The sequence below is a fragment of the Eleutherodactylus coqui genome, chromosome 3 (assembly GCF_035609145.1).
Source record: "Eleutherodactylus coqui strain aEleCoq1 chromosome 3, aEleCoq1.hap1, whole genome shotgun sequence".
Taxonomy (NCBI): Eukaryota; Metazoa; Chordata; class Amphibia; order Anura; family Eleutherodactylidae; genus Eleutherodactylus; species Eleutherodactylus coqui.
In genome coordinates this window covers 153785479-153805257 of record NC_089839.1, presented here as the reverse complement: position 1 = coordinate 153805257, position 19779 = coordinate 153785479, and the positions used below count along the sequence as shown (strand labels likewise).

At 45.4% G+C, this 19779-nt stretch overlaps 1 protein-coding gene across 1 annotated transcript in view; it reads left to right on the top strand.

Annotated features, from left to right (window-relative positions):
• The first annotated feature begins 18783 nt into the window (after nt 1–18783).
• The window catches only part of NPTXR (neuronal pentraxin receptor), a 51414-nt gene continuing 50418 nt past the window's right edge, over nt 18784–19779 (top strand). Inside the window, exon 1 of the mRNA XM_066594580.1 lies at nt 18784–19410. Coding sequence (XP_066450677.1) covers nt 18850–19410 — 561 coding nt within the window. The 5' untranslated portion in view covers nt 18784–18849. The remainder of the gene's footprint in view (nt 19411–19779) is intronic.

The window sequence follows — 19779 nt, the reverse complement described above, 5'->3', positions numbered from 1 at the left end:
TCTCCAGTTTGCACCTGTCCGGTTCCCAGAATAGTCTAGTCTACAAAATCCTTTCATGGCTTACAGTAGGCTGATGTATTCAGCAAATGTGAGGCTGAGACTCTACTGCCACACAGGCCTTATAAATGTCCAATAGACATTCTACCAGGATTTTCTCCAACCCAGGGACAAAACTACTTTCTCTCTCTTCTGGAGACTGAGGCAATGTCCACATGTATTCAAAAGAATATGTAACAGAGATTTATCTATAAAGACTCCTCTTCTGCTTAGGCAAGGTTTTTCTTCATCAAGAAGAAGCACAGATACCCATTTTCTTGTATATATTATCATGGATTGAAAGCCATTACTGTAAAAATTAAGTATCCTCTACCATTAATATTGGAACTCTTTGACAAGGAGCTTAAATCTTCATGAAGCTAGATTTACACAGGGCTTACAATATAATTCAAATCTGTAAAGGTGATGAATGGAATAATGCATTTAGTACCCATGATGGACACTATGAGAATTTAGTCATACCATGTAATGCACCAGCAGTATTTCAAGACTTTGTTAATGATGATATATTCCTTGACCTATTGTATTACTCTGTATTTTCATATTTGAGCATTTTTTTTTCTCCTCAGATTTGGCTTCCCATTGCAAATGTGTCAAGGTCTACCACCATCTACGTGTCAACAATCTCTACAGCAAGATCAAGAAATGTGTCTTTGAGCAGTACAGTCTTCTCTTCCTTGGTTATTTAATTTCTGCCATATGAGTTATGCATGGCTACAGAGAAAGCTGCAAAGTCTGAGGGCTGCCCAACATTTTCTGGATTTTGTAAATTATTATCATCAATTTATATCACATTTCTCTACCGTCACAGCACCAATCTTAGTATTGATGCAGCAAGGCGCTAATCTTAAGATTTGGTCCCAGGAAGCTGAAAACGTCTTCCAAAAACCATTGTTGCTCAAAACTCTGAGTGTTTAGGGTGTATAGGGTCTGAATTTGTTAATGGGCTTTGGTCTGTATTTATTTTATGGTTCAGTCTGGGGTCTCCTGTCTGAATTTATTTGGGTTGCTATAGAGGTTTGTGATGGCTGTAGAGATGAGTATACAATGATGTTTTGGTTGTAAACTCAGCAGTCATCAAAATGTGTCATGGCAGTCTGAACCAGATATAGAAGAAAAGGAAAAAGAAATACAATTAGAGTTGACACCACTTGTGAGTCATTGGATATACAGTGTAGAGATGTAGAGATTTTAACCCCTCCAATTGGCATCTGGTCTACATTGCAGGGAACCCCAGACCATTAGTCCAGCAGTACGCTCGAGTATGAGCAGATGAAGCAAACTTGTCAGGGTTGCAGCAATGCAAGACTGGAGCAGTAGACAAAGACTTGGTTGTAAAACTGAGCTGAGATCAAGATAGGCAGAAGTCTTGTTAAACGGTAAATCAGGCCAAGGGTCAGGGCAGGCAGCAGACAGCCAATGTGTGGTCAATAAACAAGCCAAGGTCAGGAGTGAAGAGGACAGGAAAGCTGAGTGGAATAGACATGGATATAAACCAAAAGAACTGTCAGAACACTATAACAACTTTGTACACTAGAAAGACTAATTGCTCAGGCACCCTCCAATGGCTGGGGTAGCCATAAATAGACTCATACCAATCAAAATTGGCCAGGAACAGGAACGTTGGGTAAACTGACCCATTAAGTAGTGGACCATCTACACACACACACAAACTATGGGTAGCAGTGACAAAAGGCCTGCGATGTAGCCGAATGTGAAGGGAGAAGGTAGGAGGTGAGGGCAGTCAGCAGCCACGGCCCCAGCACATAATTGCTCCTGACATGTCTGTTATAGCAAATACTTACATGTCACAAAAGGTGTACAAAAAGTCTCTGTAGCCCAGACTGTCAAGACAATGGTTGTGGACCTATGTGCTATACACCAATTTGGCTTAGGGCTAATCCCAGGTGTAGCACCAGGTATTCCCTAGTATTTACCCTTTAACCCCACCAATTGGTATCAGATATTTGCTGCAAGAAACCCTACAAGGTTACCCCAGAAGTAGTCTTGGTAATTTGGTGGCTGACATGAACAGGGCAGGATAGCCGTAATGTCATCATACTGAAGAAACAGGTAGAGATGTGGTCAAAGTTCAGAGCAAGTAGCATTCTTGCATAATGTTATATAAGGACAAGGGTCAGATCCGGCAGTAGTCAATAAACAAGCTCAGGTCAGGAATTGAGACATTTGGAAAGCTGAGAGGAACAGAAATGGATCAAAAACTGGAAAAAAAAGTCAGGACAATATAACATGAGATGGACTAATTGCTTAGGCACCCTCTAGAGGGAGAGGGAGTGGGAGTCTTAAATAGACCAAGACGTGTCAGGTTTGGCCAGGAATAGGGAAGTTGGGTGTTTGTGCTAGCCTTTTAAAAGACAGGCATTTTGCATGTGCACCCTATTGTAGATGGCCTGTGTCAGAGGAGGATGTAGCATTTGCCGCCAGTAACAGGAGCAGAAGGACGATGGCCATGACAGGCATAAGGAGGAGGTAAAGGGAGTTGGCAGCTGTAATCTTGCAATTGTCAAGAGGATCTGTCCATACACAGTATGATATTGTGAGCGATAATTGGAAATTGTCAGTTTGTTGGGATACAACCCTTTGACAAAGTGAATGGTAACACCCAGTTGACAAGTTCACAATGCTAGCACATGAAGGTGGTAGGGACTATAGATAGACATGGTGTAGCAGAGCGAAGTGGTGACGGGGACTCAAATTGTAAGATCTAACCAGGGCCTATGGAATACATAACTCGTAAACTTTTCAAGTAAGAGCCATCTGAGATCCCAACACATTTTGCCTTCAAGCTTCCTCTCCCTCGCCCTGTATAAGGTTATTACTTGAGTTTTTACAGTTCTATCAATCTATTCTATGCTCTATGAGCAAAACATATTTCTTCACTTTACTGATAGTTCAGTATCAGTGTAGATAATTTAACAGCTTTGGAGTTCAACATGTTTATCCCACAGAGGGATGTCTAGACTAAGTACAATTGTATCTAACCCTCTGCGTAAAGTTTTAGGTCTACGGTTATCAGCCTCTGGGTATGAAGCAGCATATTTGCATTTACTGGCAGCAAGTAGAGATGTGGAAATGGTGATCAATTAAAATATAAAGTAGGTGGGTGGCTTGGTGCGCATGAAGGAGGACATGGTCTGTGGAGCATTGCAGACCGACAAGCAAAACCCAGGATCTCTTGCCTCACCTGAGCCCCATATAGCCTCAGTTTCCTCTCTGCTGGCTTCCCCTGCTTGAGGGAAACAGATAGAGACCTTCTAAGTTCGATTTCAGGTACAACTGCAGCACAAGGCCTGTTGCAGCCTACGAATCCCTGGCCTAGATTTCTGAACACTGCCGTCCAGCAGCAACTTCACAGGAAGCCCATGAGCTGCTGGAGGAAATTACAGCAACAGGACCATCTGCGGGGGACAGCAGCAGGTCTGACCTCACCACCAGACCCCTCTCCAGCAACAAGAAGCAGGTGAGTGTGACCCAGCGGTGCAGGTGCTACCGGGGTACCCCCTGCCACTGACTAACTCTATCCAGGCAGCAGACATGTTCTAGAGTGGAAGCGCTGGGCCCCTGAGGCCAGAGGATGTGAAGTGAAGTGTCTGGGGAATTATCACACCGCAGATGGAGGCTGCAGTTCCAAGCAGTCTGCTCGGGCCTACAAATACCCGGCCTGAATTTTCACGGAGGCCCAGCCCCCTGGTGGCAATGCTGTGAAGTGCTGCTTGCAGACATCCAAAAGTCTGCCTAGAAACAAGAGGGACCCTATGACAGCCAAGGGAGCTGCTGCACCGGAAGAACGGGGTTTCACAGGGTGCTGGGAGAGAGGGAGCAAGTTTCATCAGCCAAGAGTGACCCCAGAATGTACAGGGCTCTGGAAGCAGGGGAGACTGTACCCTTTATTGCTATATTATTGCTGCGACATAATAGCAGAAAAACGCAAGATATAACGCTGATTACCAACAGTCACCCACGGGATTACTACCGACTCCCAAGAGCTACAACTTCATAAAGCTCCCGCACCTCTGAGCATCCTGTGTGCTGTCTTACTACCACCTTTTATATGCCATAGACTATGCCCACTCCCTACTGTCAGTGTGCAATGCATTGGTGGTCTGAAAAGAATGCGCTGATGTCCAACTAGATCACACTTGGACTGGACTTCTGCATTCTCTGAGAAAGGCTTTATAATTTATACCGCTCAGCTCATGCAGGTTTGAAAATGACCAGAACTAAAGGGAAGACCCCTCAGGAAGAACCTCTAATTACATCACGAGGTACTCTACCAGAACTATTTGCAATCCTATCTCAAGCAGATTCACACATAGGATCAGGGCCGCCAAGCCCGGCCACGTCCAAACAGCTATGCGACTCTCTCATACTGCAAGAAAACCTGGACCCAGCATCCCTAGCAATCACAGGGCCACAGTCAGCTTTGCTATTTCAAATGAAGTCAATTTTCAAAGCAGTAAAAGAATTCACTGACCAAATAAAAGACCTCAGGCAGAGAACCGATGAGCTTGAACAGAAGACAGAAGACATTGTGGTTGCACTTGAGGACGATAAACATCGTATTGCAGAGCTATAGTCCAGTCTAGAACTCCTAGAGTCCAAACATGAAGACCTGGAAAACAGGTCCAGGTGAGCGAATATCTGAGTTTGAGGACTCCCAGAGTCAGTGACAACTCTGAGAGATGGCCACCACCCTTTTCTCCGCATTTCTGCCCAACATTGACCAGCAACTGCTGCGAATGGATAGGATCCACCGGGCCCTCACTTTCCCTCCTAACCCAGATCTACCCCGAGATGTGATCTTGAAATTACATCACAGTGAAATACGAGACCAGCTTCTAGCAGCAGCGAGACAAATGTCCCAACTTCCAGGACTTTCTACCTCTATCCAACTTTATGTCGGCATAGCCCCTACTACACTACCAAAACACAGATCACTGTGTCTGGTGACTCAGGCACTTCAAACAGTTCATTTAAAATATAAATGGGGTTTCCAGTTTGGCCTTCTTTTCCAATACCAGGGCAGATCATATTCAGTAAGAACCCTGACAAAGGCCTATCAAGCTGCAGAGACTGCTCGCATTCCAGTGACGACTGCACCCTCACCAAGAGATCCACCCCCGCGCCCCAGATGAACATGGGCTATGACAGGTCCAACCAGACAACCAACTGGGCCAACCTCCACTCCAGCTCAGACCAGAATTGACTCGAGCACGTCAACAGATAATCTTTGGGGAGGCATCCTTATAGGGCATTGCAGCATGGACACATGTGACACTGGTTGGTTGGGGCCGGTGTTAGGCTTGTCCATAATGTTAGGGCCTTAGAAACTTGCTTTTCTCAGTCCTCCACCCCTACCTATCTTTATCCACAGTATCCCAGATTTTTTGCTGCATCGGCTCCCACAAAACACAGGGGAGTGTTGACGCTCTTTTACAATTCCCTACCCCTACATATAAATCAAATAGACGCAGACGAAAAGGGGCAGTTCTGCACAGTGTTTTGGGGACACTATACGACCAACAGGTTGTATTTGTTCATGTTTACGCTCCCTTAGAGAACCCACTACCTACACTCTTACTTCTGAGCCACAAGCACAGTCAACAACAGCCAAACTACTTTGGGCGGGAAATTTCAACCTTCTATTCTCCCCGAGACTGGACAGAACAGCTTCCAATCCCGGTAGGTTCTCCATCGCCCAGAGTAGGAGGTGGACAGATGCCTTGGTATCCCTCTCGGTGGCTGACTGCTGGAGAGAGCTCCATGGCACTAAAAGAGGGTACACCTAGTCCTCCCCAATGGCCCACTTGTACTCCAGGTTAGACTACATATTAATCTCAACTTCTGTCTTACCAATGTTAGCCCAGATCAGACACATCCCTTGCTCCTTGTCAGACCACGACATAGTTTTAGCTTCAGATGACGTTTAAACAAATCCCTTCTAAGAGACCCAATACTCTTCGCCAAAATCACAAAACAACTCACAGATTATTTTGAAACAAACACCAGGCCAGACTCTACACCTAGGTGGATCTCGCTGGCCCATAAAGCCTACATAAGGGGACATTTGATCAAATTAGCATCTAAAAAGAAAAGGGAAAAAGGACAAGCCCTCCTAGCCCTGAAAGAAGGCTCTTTCTCCTGCAAACATTAAATCAGCATACTCCCACTCTAGCTGCAACAAAGGCTATGAAGGACATTAAACTACAAATTAATACACTTATTTCACAGCACTTCACAGTGACAGACAGACTAAAATATAACTTTTATTCAAGGCTAACATAAAATAATGACTTGGGCTAAGAACAAGACAAACATAAAGACAGAGAATATTACAGATAGGTGGGTATATGGAGTTATTAGAATCACCCCACCTAGGCTATGATAAAGACGAGACTGAAGAGCCGCTAGTGATGCATCAGATAGTCCGTAATTTAATGAGTAGAATTACAGGTATCAGATATAAGTCTAGGAACACTTTGGTACTGGAGCAAAATTGCTCAAAAAACGTATGGAGATCGCACTGGTTTAGTCGTCACTTGCGATTAATCAATCCAATGGTCACTAAAGTGGGGCCCTAAAGGTGGTCTTAAGGCGACGGAGTTCTTTCTGAATCAAAGAGGACCTTTATACAATATGCATAACAAATGTGTCCTGGAATTCCTTGAATTTATCCTAAACCACAATTTTTTCTTGTTCGAAGCCAAGTACTTCCACCAGCTCAGGGGCACCGCGATGGGGACTCCTTGTGCCCCATCGTATGCCAATCTGTACCTGGGCTGGTGGGAGGAACGGATCTTCAACAGTGATAACATCATGGGGTCAGATAACATCTCATTGTGGATACGTTATATTGACGATGTGCTCCTGTTCTGGAATGGCGATCGGTCGTCCCTTGAGGTATTCATTGATCATCTAAACCGTAATGATCTGAATCTTCAGATTACTTCGGAAATTAATACCACTACGCTGTCCTTTCTGGATCTCCAAATTAAAAAAGATCCATCGGGACAGATAACATCCTCTCTTTTCCGTAAGTCCACGGTGACAAACAGCCTACTTACCTGGGACAGTTTCCATCCTGCACCATTAAAACGTGGCATACCAAAAGGTCAGTTTCTGCGACTCCGACGCAATTGTTCGGATAATTCGAGTTTTGAAATGGAAAGTAAAAAATTGTATGATCGCTTTAAAAATCGCAATTATCCCAAAAAGGTCATCGACCAAGCATTTATCTTTGCATCATCTCAAGAAAGGACTACTCTCCTTCAACCTAAGATCCGTTCCTTGGACAATAAAGCCAGAATTATTGGCACTTGACACTTGCTCGATACAAATAAGGAATATCCTCAACTACTATTGGGATATCCTGAAACGCGACAAAGACCTTAATGATTTTCTTCCCGAAAGACCATCTATAACATTCCGCCGTGGCCATAATTTAAAAGACCATCTAGTGAAAAGTCACCTTCCTCCCGATGAAAGGCAAATTACTTGGCTTGGTTCCAGCAAGCCCCAAGGTAGCTTTCCATGCCAGGGCTGCCTCGCTTGCCCTTTTATTCTGCGCGGTAATACTTTTAAGTCATTATCTACTAATACAGTTTACTCATGAAGAGACTTCATTAACTGTCGAACACAAAACATAGTCTATCTTGCCACATGTTCTTGCCCCATGAACTATGTGGGCAAGACAATTCGACAATTTCGTCGCAGAATTCTCGATCACCTAGGGAACATCAGACGCCATGAGTCAACCCCCCTAGCAGACCATATGTGGAAATTCCACAATGGTGACACAAAACAACTGAAATTTCAAGGGATTGAAATTATCAGGACTCATGGGCGTCGCGGTGATACGGACAAAAAACTCCTATGCAAAGAGGCAGCATGGATTTTTCGACTGAATACAGTTAATCCTAGTGGCTTAAATGAGAATCTGTGTTTCAACTGCTTTTTGTAATCCCTCTATAGCCAATCTTTCTTCTCTTTGATTATACAGCCGGCATCTATCAGTCATTGGCTCTATTATGAGAATACCAATATTTTGATTTTATCATGCATTTAGAGTGCTGTTTTACAAAGGAATTCAAAAATCAGCCCATTGTTACGTTATGTGATTCTTCCTTGTCATTGCGCTAAGTGAGCAATATCTAAGACGCTACGTTCATCGGTTGTTCTTTAAACCATCTAATTATTAGATTTATGCAGTATATGCATGACTCTTTCTACATTACGTAGCCTTAAAATAACCATTACCGACACACAGTACTTATATATATATATTTAAATAAACTTCTTTCTGTGTCTTATAACTAACAACCAATAAATCCTCACTAAACGCATTCTGTATATTCTATGCTGTAGCATCTAATTAAAATGCACTATATACATCCCAGTCTCACTCATGTGTCTTCTGGGCAGTGCAGATCACATGACCGCTATTGCCATGGCAATCTACATTGCTTCTAATAAGCTATTTCTTTGAATGAAGCCGATCATGTGACACAACAGAACTTCAGGACGTGCCACATCACATGACTGACGTGATGACGTCACAGCGCTGCGCGCACGTGCGCAGTAGCGGATCACCGGTAGCGATCTTTCTAAAGTAAAATTTAAAGATCCATGTGTACATACGGGCGATCAGACTATGAGGGAGACTGCTGCAACATTTGTCCTCACTAATACACCCAGTTTGAGCCAAACAGCAGATTATAAACGGACTTCTTTTCCCTGTTTTCCCTTAGATCAGTGGAGTCGTCCTAACCCCTCCCACTATAACATCTGATTGGCTGATTTTCCACACCAACCACCTTTAGGGGAGGGCTTCTTGGTATATCAGTAGCAGCACTCTGGGCTCACAAACATAATGCCTGAGCTCACCATCAGAGCTCCAGGCTCTACCACTTTTGTTATTTTATCTGAATGTGTGTGTGTTGGATGTAGGTCTCATATCTAGGCAGCAAAGACACCGCTCTGCTTATGCTACTATGCGCTGCCTAGAGACCTTGATAGAATGAAAGGGATCTGAAAAAAGCTCTATGTAGCCTAGAACTCTATCTCTTTTTTGATAGACTAGTCCCAGGCTACTATATATCTATAGAGCTTATTATATGAACAAGTTGCAGACCACTATTATTTCGCTATTTAGCGACCTTGTTCAAAGATTATTGGATGATGAACTAAGTATGGGTCTTGAATAATCCCCTACTTTTTAGTCCTCATCCCATTTCAATTCTTTGAGGTTAGTTGATGTGCAGTATTTCTCTATAAATCAGTATATCTCCTGCACATCTCCTAACTAGCCTGCATGACCACACCAACAAAAATCTGACAGAGATTATATAACCCTCTATGTCCCAAAACACGATTGTGGTACTTTCTCAAAATCTGACAGAAAGTATTTAACCCTTTGTGTCCCAAAACACGATTGTGGCACTTTCTCTTAACTCTTTGTGTCCCAAAACAAGATTGTGGCACTTTCTCAAAATTTGACAGAAAGTATTTAACCCTTCGTGGCTCAAAACACGATTGTGGCACTTTCTCTCTCTCTCTTTCTCTTGAGTTTTCAACTCAATGAACCTGTCATATCGTATGGCATAACTCATACAATTGCTCCTGATGAACTACCAACAATCCTAGTAGGGAAACGCGTTGAGCAGTAATTATTCCTGAGCAAGTAATCATATTTCTACGAGCAGTAATTATTCTTGAGCAGTAATCACCCTTTCACATAAAGAGAGGTCATCCATTCTTCTCTCTTGAGTTATATGAGTTGTATATTGAGCTATACTTATACTAAAGAGAGCTAACCGTTCTTTCCAAATGATATGGACTGATACTACTCTGAGCCAAATACTTGAGGTACTTTTATGGTTTCCTCAAATCATATTATTGGCTAAGTAACTATCAAATCCTGTGATCATCAACCTATCCGAATGTGACCACTTTGTTACAGACGGTCGCTACACTGATGCGTGACACTTTTCTTATAGTTTATAGGTACTGGGGCCCCACTTTAGTGACCATTGGATTGATTAATCGCAAGTGACGACTAAACCAGTGCGATCTCCATACGTTTTTTGAGCAATTTTGCTCCAGTACCAAAGTGTTCCTAGACTTATATCTGATACCCGTAATTCTACTCATTAAATTACGGACTATCTGATGCATCACTAGCGACTCTTCAGTCTCGTCTTTATCATAGCCTAGGTGGGGTGATTCTAATAACTCCATATACCCACCTATCTGTAATATTCTCTGTCTTTATGTTTGTCTTGTTCTTAGCCCAAGTCATTATTTTATGTTAGTCTTGAATAAAAGTTATATTTTAGTCTGTCTGTCACTGTGAAGGGCTCCAATTTGATTTAGTCAGACAAAGCTCTGCCCCTGTGATTCCCCACTTCTTTCACAGCAGGTTGAAAGAACTCTTCAATGGACAGGGGCGACTTACTACAAATACGCTAACAAACCAGATCGTCTACTAGCATCCAGTCTCCGAAACAGGGCTAAAACTAAAAAAGTTCTCAAAATTAACACTCCTCAGGGTATTTCAATGTCTAACCCTGACCTTCCTTGAATACTACAGCACACTGTGTAAGGCGCAAGAGGGTAATGCACCTCCTCCAGAAACCACATTCCTGGAAGCAGAGAAACTCTCCTCCCTATCAAATGCCCAGAGTCCCTGAACGCCACTATATTTTAAGAAGAAATCTTGAACATTATTAAAAACCTTAAAGGGGTTGTCCCGAGGCAGCAAGTGGGTCTATACACTTCTGCATGGCCATAATAATGCACTTTGTAATGTACATTGTGCATTAATTATGAGCCATGCAGAAGTTATAAAAAGTTTTATACTTACCTGCTCCGTTGCTGGCGTCCTCGTCTCCATGGTGCCGACTAATTTTCGCCCTCCGATGGCCAAATTAGCCGCGCTTGCGCAGTCCGGGTCTTCTCCTGTTCTCTATGGGGCTCCGTGTAGCTCCGTGTAGCTCCGCCCCGTCACGTGCCGATTCCAGCCAATCAGGAGGCTGGAATCGGCAATGGACCGCACAGAAGCCCTGCGGTCCATGAAGACAGAGGATCCCGGCGGCCATCTTCAGCAGGTGAGTATGAAGACGCCGGACCGCCGGGATTCAGGTAAGCGCTGTGCGGGTGGTATTTTTAACCCCTGCATCGGGGTTGTCTCGCGCCGAACGGGGGGGGGGTTTAAAAAAAAAAAAACCCGTTTCGGCGCGGGACAACCCCTTTAAGCTAGGAAAGGCCCTAAAAAAATTCAAAGATATCTTAGTGAAACCATTGATAAAATTATTTAGGCCTTATGAAGGGAGAGACTCCACCAAATAAATTCCTGTACTCCCAGCTCACAGTAATCCCTAAAGAAAATAAAGACTACCTGTCCCACAAAAATTACAGACCTATTTCATTGCTTAACCTGGATTACAAGATTTTTACGGCCATTCTAGCTACTTGCCTTCTCCCAGTCATGGTCCATAGGGATCAGGTGGGGTTTATACCTGTAAAACAAGCCCCAGACAACATCCGTTAAGTGTTAAACATTGTGGACCATGTCTCTAGCACAAAGACCCAAATGACCCTATTAGTGCTCGACCTAGAAAAGGCCTTTGATACAGTATCATGGAAATATTTATTTGGGGTTTTACAACACATTGGAACCCATGGGCCCTTCCTTTATGCACTCTCGGCTATCTACTCTACACCTTCTACGTCCCTTAATTACCATCCGCTAAATCAATTCCTATATGAATCAATAGAGGAAGAAGACAGGGGTTCCCCCTGTCCCCCTGCCAGCGTCCGGGAGCTTGGAATTAGATTCCATATGTTGCGTAGCAATGGGCGTAACACTTAAAGTTAAGAAGGCAATGTACCTGTTTGAAGATCCTCCATATGAGTTATGTTGTCCAGGATTTCCAGCCAGAGGGTCCTCGTGGGAGGCGAGGATGACCTCCAAAGCATTGGTATGTGGTCTGTCTCACAGCCATGAGAAAAAATCTGAAAATGCTTTTTTTTTATTTGGAGAGGGGTCCTGGGAGCATGGACAGCAGTGCCGCCTTAGGCGTCAGAACCACATTCTCTCTATGAATTGCGTTATAGAGATTGGTGATTTCCTGCCACAGAGGCAGGACCAGAGGGCAAGACCACCAAATATGTATGAGGTCGCCTCTCCCGCCCTGGCATCTCCAGCAGGCATCCGGGGTTTGGGGAAACATCTTAGCTAGCTGTGCCAGGGTCCTATACCACCTGGTTAAGATCTTGTAGTTGGTTTCCTGAAGTTTAGAGGATATCGCCATTGAATGAGTTAATGTAAAGGCGATCCTCCACATGCCTTCTGGGAGGCTCTCTCTCCCAGCTTGCAACAAATCCCGGCGGATCCTCTCGTGTCTCTGCATCCAACAGGGGCTATAGAGAGCCAAGACCCTAACTGGGCCAGAGGCAGGGGATGTGCATAATTGCTCAAACTGAGAGAGAGGAGCCAGGAGAGAGGTCAGAGAGCCCAGGGACAGAACAAAGTGTCTAATCTGCAGGTACTGGAACCACGCTCCGGTCTGAGGGCCCCCCCACCCAGGAACTCGTTCATAGATCGGACCCCAAGATTCAAAACCACATCCCTGACCCTAAGAGCCGTTGGGATCCCCTCCGACAGCAGCGTAGAGCCCCCCCAAAAGGGCCGGTAAATCCAGATTGCCCGTCACTGGGGTGAGAGGGCTGGGGCGACAGACCAGACCCAGGTGTGAGGCAAAGCCATTCCATGCCTCCAGGATCTGTTTCAACAGAGGCGAAAGCAGGGGCATCCTGCCAGCCACTGTTGGTGGGTGCCAAAATGAGCCTGTTACGAGGGCGGAGAGTTCCTCCCGCTCCAGATCTACCCAGAGCTTAGCTGGGCTATTGTGAATAATGTCAAGGACACATCTGCATATGGACGCCCTGTATTATGTAGAAAAGCTGGGAACACCTACTCCTCCGTCCCCTTTTCTTCTAATAAGGGTCTGGTATTTGACCCTCGGTTTTGATCCTCCCCATATGAACTCCAAGGAGCTCTTGCGGAGTCTAGTCAAGTATGGGTTTGGGATTTTTATCGGTAAGCTTTGGAAGAGGAACAAGAGCCTGGGCAAGGCGTCCATTTTCAGAGCATTTATTATCCCGAGCTAATCGGGGTAAGGGGTCTCCATTTCTTGAAGTCTCTTCCAAAGCTATCAAGCATTGGCTTAAAGTTTGCTTCAAAGAGGGCTTTAGGGTCACTGGTGATGTTAATACCTAGGTATTTAATGTGATCGTTCCTCCACTTCATAGTGGAAAATTTGCTAACAGCGGAAGCTACTTCCAGGGGAATCGAGACATTGAGGATTTCCGACTTGCTTATGTTAATTTTAAAATTGCTGACATTGCCAAACCTCTCGAATTCCTTCAGGACTATTGGAAGAGCTACCCAAGGGTTTGTAATGTATATTAAAAGATCGGCCCTAAAAAGGGACAGTTTGTGTTCGGAGGAGGCTGTGTGCACCCCTCATATGTCGGCGTTACTCCTTAGGGCGTTGGCCAGGGACTCCATAACCAGGACATACAGGAAGGGGGAAAGAGGGCACCCCTGTCTTGTCCCGTTCTTTATTTTAAACGATGAGGATAGAACGCCATTCACTGACTGACTCTGGCTGAGGGATCGCGGTACAAGGCCATGACCCAGTCAATAAATCTGGGACCCAGTCCAATCTTCTTCAGGGTCGCCTCCAGGAGCCCCCGGTGCACCCTGTCAAACGCTTTTTCAGCATCTACTGACATTAAACACAGGGGGGCCCCCGAGAGGCGCGCCAGTGAGATCAGGAAGATCATTCTGATAGTGTTGTCCCTTGCCTTACGGCCCAGGACGAATCCTGACTGTTCACGATTGATTAAGGGAGGAATGAGAGGCCTCAGGGGAGAAGCCAGAATTTTTAAAAACAGTTTAGTGTCAATGTTTAATAAGGAAATGGGACGATAGTTGGAACAGGGCGTGTGGTCCTTCCCCTGTTTCGGAATGATTGTAATTATGCCTGCAAAGCCTGAGGTAGGAAAGAGAACGTGCCAGAAATGGAGTTGAAAGTATCGGCTAGTGGAGGGGTTATGAGGTCCCCGAACGCCTTGTAGAAGTGAGGGGTAAACTCATCCGGGCCCGGGCTCTTTCCCAGCTTTAAGCCCTGGATTGCCTCTTTTATCTCCTCCTCCGTGAAACTGTTCTCTAGGCCAGTCGCTACCTCCTCTGTGAGTGTTCCCGGGGCGAACCTATCCAGATAGTCATCAATTGCCTGAGTCTGATCGTTACCCCGGCCCCCTCATAAGTCGTATAATTTCTGGTAGTATTGCTTAAAGCATTCCAAAATGTCACTGTTAGAGTGGATTATTCCTTTAGAAGGAGAATTTAATAAGGGTATGTATGGTGTGGATGTCCTGGGATGGAAAGCCCTGGCCAGCATTCGGCCACATTTCTTCCCCTGCTCGTAGAAGTTGCAATGCCATCTGTCTCTAGCGCATGGTGATTGCTGATCTAAAATAGAGAGAATCTTACTCCTAGTATCTGAGATATCTGCTCTGAGTGCCTCAGAGGGGGAACTCTTGTTAGCTGCCTCTAGGCTGCCCAACCTAGCTAGTAGGTTCTTTAACCCTTGTGCCTGCTCTCGCTTCAACTGTGCACCGTGAGAGATGAAGATCCCTCTGATCACGCATTTTAGGGCCTCCCATTGGGTGGGTCAGGGCGTGGGGTTGTGTAGGTGGTCCGACATGAAGTTCTGGATCGTTTGTTTTACCTCATCTACGCATAACGGGTCCTGAAGCAGATTGTCGTTGAGGCACCACGAGTGGTTCCGTCTCTTCTCAGTTAAACCCTGTAGGGCCCCAAAGACCTGAGAGTGGTCGGACCATAGAAAAATCCTAATAGAGTTAGATGGGGACAAGTCTAGAAGGTCATGTGATATGAACAAGTAATCTAAACGATTATAGCTGTTGTGGGCTAGTGAATGGAAACTAAAGTCTTTAGTTTTTGGATGCAAGAGTCTCCAAAGATCCACTAGCTTTAGGGAGACTAGGGCTCTTTAAAATTTGCGGATCTCAGAAAAGAAAACCCCGGACCTACCCGCTGCAGAGTCCAGGGCCGGGTCGAGGCATAAATTGAAATCTCCTCACAGGATTATACGCAATCTCGCAGCGAAGGTCGAGAGAGCGTCCATAATCCGGAGACCAAAGGGTACCTGCGCCTGATTGGGAAAATAGACATTTGCAATGGTTAGGACCTTGGTGCCGACAGAGATTTTGAGAAACACATATCGCCCATCTGGGTCTATCTCAGAGGAGATGACCTGGTGGGGGAGATTTTTGTGGATTGCTATCGATGTACCGCCTGTTTTTTTCTCTGGGTGGGGACCATGAAACCAGGTTGTATAGTATTTAGACTTACAACTAGGCGTATTATTCAAAGAGAAGTGGGTTTCCTGCAGGTGCGCGATCAAGACTCTGTTCTTGTGGAGATGTTTGAGTATCTGACCTCTTTTGGAGGGTTTGTTCAGGCCTCTAGCATTGTAGGTACAGAAGTTAAGCTATCCATTGTCACTATTCAGGAGGAGGGCGCCGGTCGCTGACAACCTAGGGAAGAATGGGGTAGGAAAGGAGGCGGAGACAAAAATACAGAAACAAACTATACATCCGGAAAAATCCGGAACTTGACAGGCCATTCTCCGATTGTCGTCGGGTACCGAACTACACAGGGTGTCGTCCAGCCTGGTGGAGGCAGTAGTTATCAACAGCGGGGCAAGGTGCCCCCGGCCATCACTGGTATAAATCAATTACCCCAAAGGGGGTCAAAAATGTGAACCAGGTTACTTAGTGGCAGAAGAAGAATTTGCAAGAAACAGGGTGAGTCGAGATTAGGCATAGATAAGATAGGTGGTTTATATATGAGTGTAGAAATATATAGCTAGCAGATGTTAGTTAAGTGTATGGAGAAGCAGGAGAGACCAAGGATAAGAGGTGAAAGACAGGAGGGGGGGGTAAAAAGCCTCCCCGCGCCCCAGCCCCGTCCAGGACGGAAAATTCCTGTGGGACGTCAAATGTAGGGTGCGGTTGGTTTCCCCCCCCCCCCAACCCTCATCTATCCGGATCCCTAAGGACCCATATGTGGAAGAAATGTGATGTCCTCATGTTGGTAGAGGTCTGGGTTTGCGGTAGTTCCATTTGCATGATGGTCCGACGATGTGCCAAGTCTCTGACGTTGGTTGGGCTGGTAGGGACGGCAGAGCTGGCCAGTCTGGTAGCGAGAGCATCGGAAGTTCAAAAGTCCCCAGAAAGTTAGGGAGGTCCCCTAGCGATCGGAAGGTGGCAGATTTGCCGTTTTTCCAAGCCACCAGCTGGAACGGATAGCCCCATCTATATGGAATGTCTTTTCCTCTAAGGGCCTCCAATAATGGTTTCAGTGCTTTGCGTAGTTGTAGAGTTTTCCTAGCTAGATCCGGCAGTAGAAGAGCTGGCTTATCTTGGAAGGATAAATTTCCCGCACCCCTACGGCTCGTTTTAGAATGTCCTTCTTGCCTTTATAAAAGTGGATACAGCAAATGATGTCTCGGGGGCGTCTTGGGTTGAGGTTCTTGGGGCCAAGAGATCTATGTATACGGTCGATTTCTATGGCCTTATCTCGTCGTCTCTGAATAAGGGTACTGAAGAAATCCTGAGCCCACTGCTCCAGCTGTGTATTAGTGATATCTTCTGAGAGGCTGTTCACACGAATGTTATTCCTTCTATGCCTATTTTCTAGGTCGTCGATATGCGCGAGAATGTTGGCGATCTGGGTTGAGTGAGACATGATAACTTGCCTATTGGCTTCAAGTACTGAATTAGTTTGTTCCTGGGTCTCTTCTATAGCTTGTACCCTATGTCCGCTCTGTTGTATATCTTTCTGTATCTGCGCTACCGCTTGTCTGTGAGATTGCTCGAGATGAGAGAAGGATGAGTTAATTTCGGCTTTGGTGGGGAGAGCTCTGAGGTGTGCTTTCCAATCCCAATCGCTGTCATTTGTGTGCACACTAAAGAATGGGGAGCACGGGGGCCAGTCTCCCCTAGAGTTCTGGGGGGGCGGGAATGCCGGGAGGGTGAGCTGTTAATCCCCTCTTTGTTGGGGGAGTTGTGCATGGGGTGGCAAGAGGCATTATATGCATTAGATGAGGGCCTCTGGAGACATTACTGTCCACGTAGCTGTCTGCTGGGTAGTGAAGGTGTGCGGGCTTTCCCCCTCCTGAGGCTCCACTAGCTCCACGTGCAGGGGGAGACTGCGTCGCTGCTATCTTGTGGGTATTGTCCCTGCCCGGCATGTTAGGTGCAGCTACCATCCAGGGTCCCCACTCTGCTCCACTCTCCTCCATCACCCCCCCTCCAGTGTTACACACCTTGTAGTCCTCAGGCCTCCGTCGGTTGGCACCCGGGGCCCCCTCCGTCTCCTCCTCTTCTCTCTCCCACGCGGCCACTCCGGCCGCGGTAGCGACACCTTCATCGCCATGCTTGGCGGATTGCCTCTCCACTGGTGGGGGCGTGGGCGCAGCTTCCGGCAGGGCTCCCTCCATAGCTGCCGCTGCTCCGTCGGTGTGGACCGCTGGGCTGAAAAAGCGGTTTATGCCGCTCAGGTCTCTCTCCGCTGGCGCTGGGGTACGAGGCTGGATCCTCCTCCTTACCATCCTGTCGGGTGAGTGTTTAAAAGATGCCTGCTTCTCTGTGTGGATCGCCTGGTATTGAAGATGGCGCGGGAGCTAGTCCTCTGTGCGGCTTATCCCGCCATTGGCAAGCCACGCCTCCGCTACATTACAATTTATCTTCTACCTAACCACCCTACCAGAAGCTAATTCCTGATATTCAGTATACAATTAATAGAGAATTGATATGGATCCTCAATCACCCCATATTATATATCCTTTTTCATCCCTTCTAGTTATTTCATTTTTAGGAGTACCATGTTATAATAAAAATTACAGTTAGTAATAATGAGCCCCCTGCGTAGGAAATTAAGACTGTGGTACACTACGAATATTTGTGTGAAAACTTTCAATAAAAAACGTTGAAACTAAAATATAAAGTAAGTCAGGAAATTAAATACGTTTTCATAATAAAATGGAACACTGTGCATAAATATGGAAAACACAATTTAAGAGAGTCTTGTTACTGACCAAACATTTAATCAACAACTGATATTACAATGCACTATGACACTATGTGAGTGTATATATTTTCAGTGTGGTGTATTTTTATATGAATGTGCACATATTGTTATGCCATGTATCTAGCTTGTGGGTAATGTTAGGGGATGCTTTATATTACAGGCTACATTTTTTTGTATACACATTTGTATCATCTAGTTTTCTAAAAGCTGGAATTTTTCTGCACATCAGGCATATCTCAAACATTGTATTCAGTTGGTAAATGGATACTATACTAAACAGTAAAGAGTTAAATGGAGCAGTGCTAACTCACTAGGGGAATAAAAAATGAAGAGGAGGAGGGAGTTATGACGTCCAAGATTCCCCTCCCTTTCCAAGTCAGAGACCAAGCAACGACTGTGCACTAGAGAGAGTAGGGCTTGCTCTTCATCCATCTGTTTAGACATACTGTCTGCAACCAGAACAAGGGCTTCTTCTTTGCACAGGCAGCTCTATTAACTCAAGGACTGCTGGTCTATTTTCTCTGCGAAGAGGTCCCACTTTAGCTGTCACCCTGAAGTTTCTGGCTGTATTACTGGTGGCAGGAATGCTTGCATTCCTTGGTGCCATCATATGCATTATAGCCAGCGTCCACCCAGCAGCCAAAGGACCTCTCCTTGGTGCTGAAAATGAGTCTGCTCCTGCCGCTCCAATGGAGAAGAGCCTAGGAGCTCTCCATGGTGTTAAAACACTGTATGGATCAAAGGATGCATTTCTTGAGCTCTCCGGATCCAAGTCGCAGGGTGCCCCAAGCTTCAGCAGACTCATTTGTACACCTCTGGCCATGGAGTGCCCCTCTGATGTGCAGAGAGATTCCCCCCAGCCTGCAGGGGAAGAGGTGCTTTCCTTGCAGAACACAGCAGAACAGCTGAGGCAGACAGTGCTGCAGCAGAAAAAGCAGATCCTTACTGATCAAGAGGCAATCAGAGAGCTCACCGGAAAGCTAAGTCGTTGTGAGAATGGTCTGGATAAGGGCTACCAGGAAGGAGCTGATGGATGGGGACACAAGGAAGGAGCCATGGGAGACCTGCCTCTTGATTCTCCCCAAGCAGTGCAAGAACTGGAGGAGGCAGTCAGGACACTGAAGGATCGCATTGAAAAGATTGAGGTAGGAAGGAATAAATGGACATTCATCTACAGGTACATGTATCAGACATTAGCTGTACACCGACTCCTGAGACTTGTGTTGATATGTCATTTTATTAGAAAAACTGCTTAAAGGTGAAAACATTTTATTATTCCATGGCAATATTAAAATTGCATGTCAGATGCACATGTAGGATAACAGATATTTAGCAGTCTTCCAGATAGGAAGGAACAAAGGCCATGTAGACAGATATATTGATTAGTGGTCAATGTCTACATTTCATAGTTGTTTCTTATAATGTAGTAAACATAACAAGGATAATATTCTAGATGATCGTTAGTTTACATCATCTAGAGGTAAGTCAATAATATCTGACTGCGTTGAATTTCT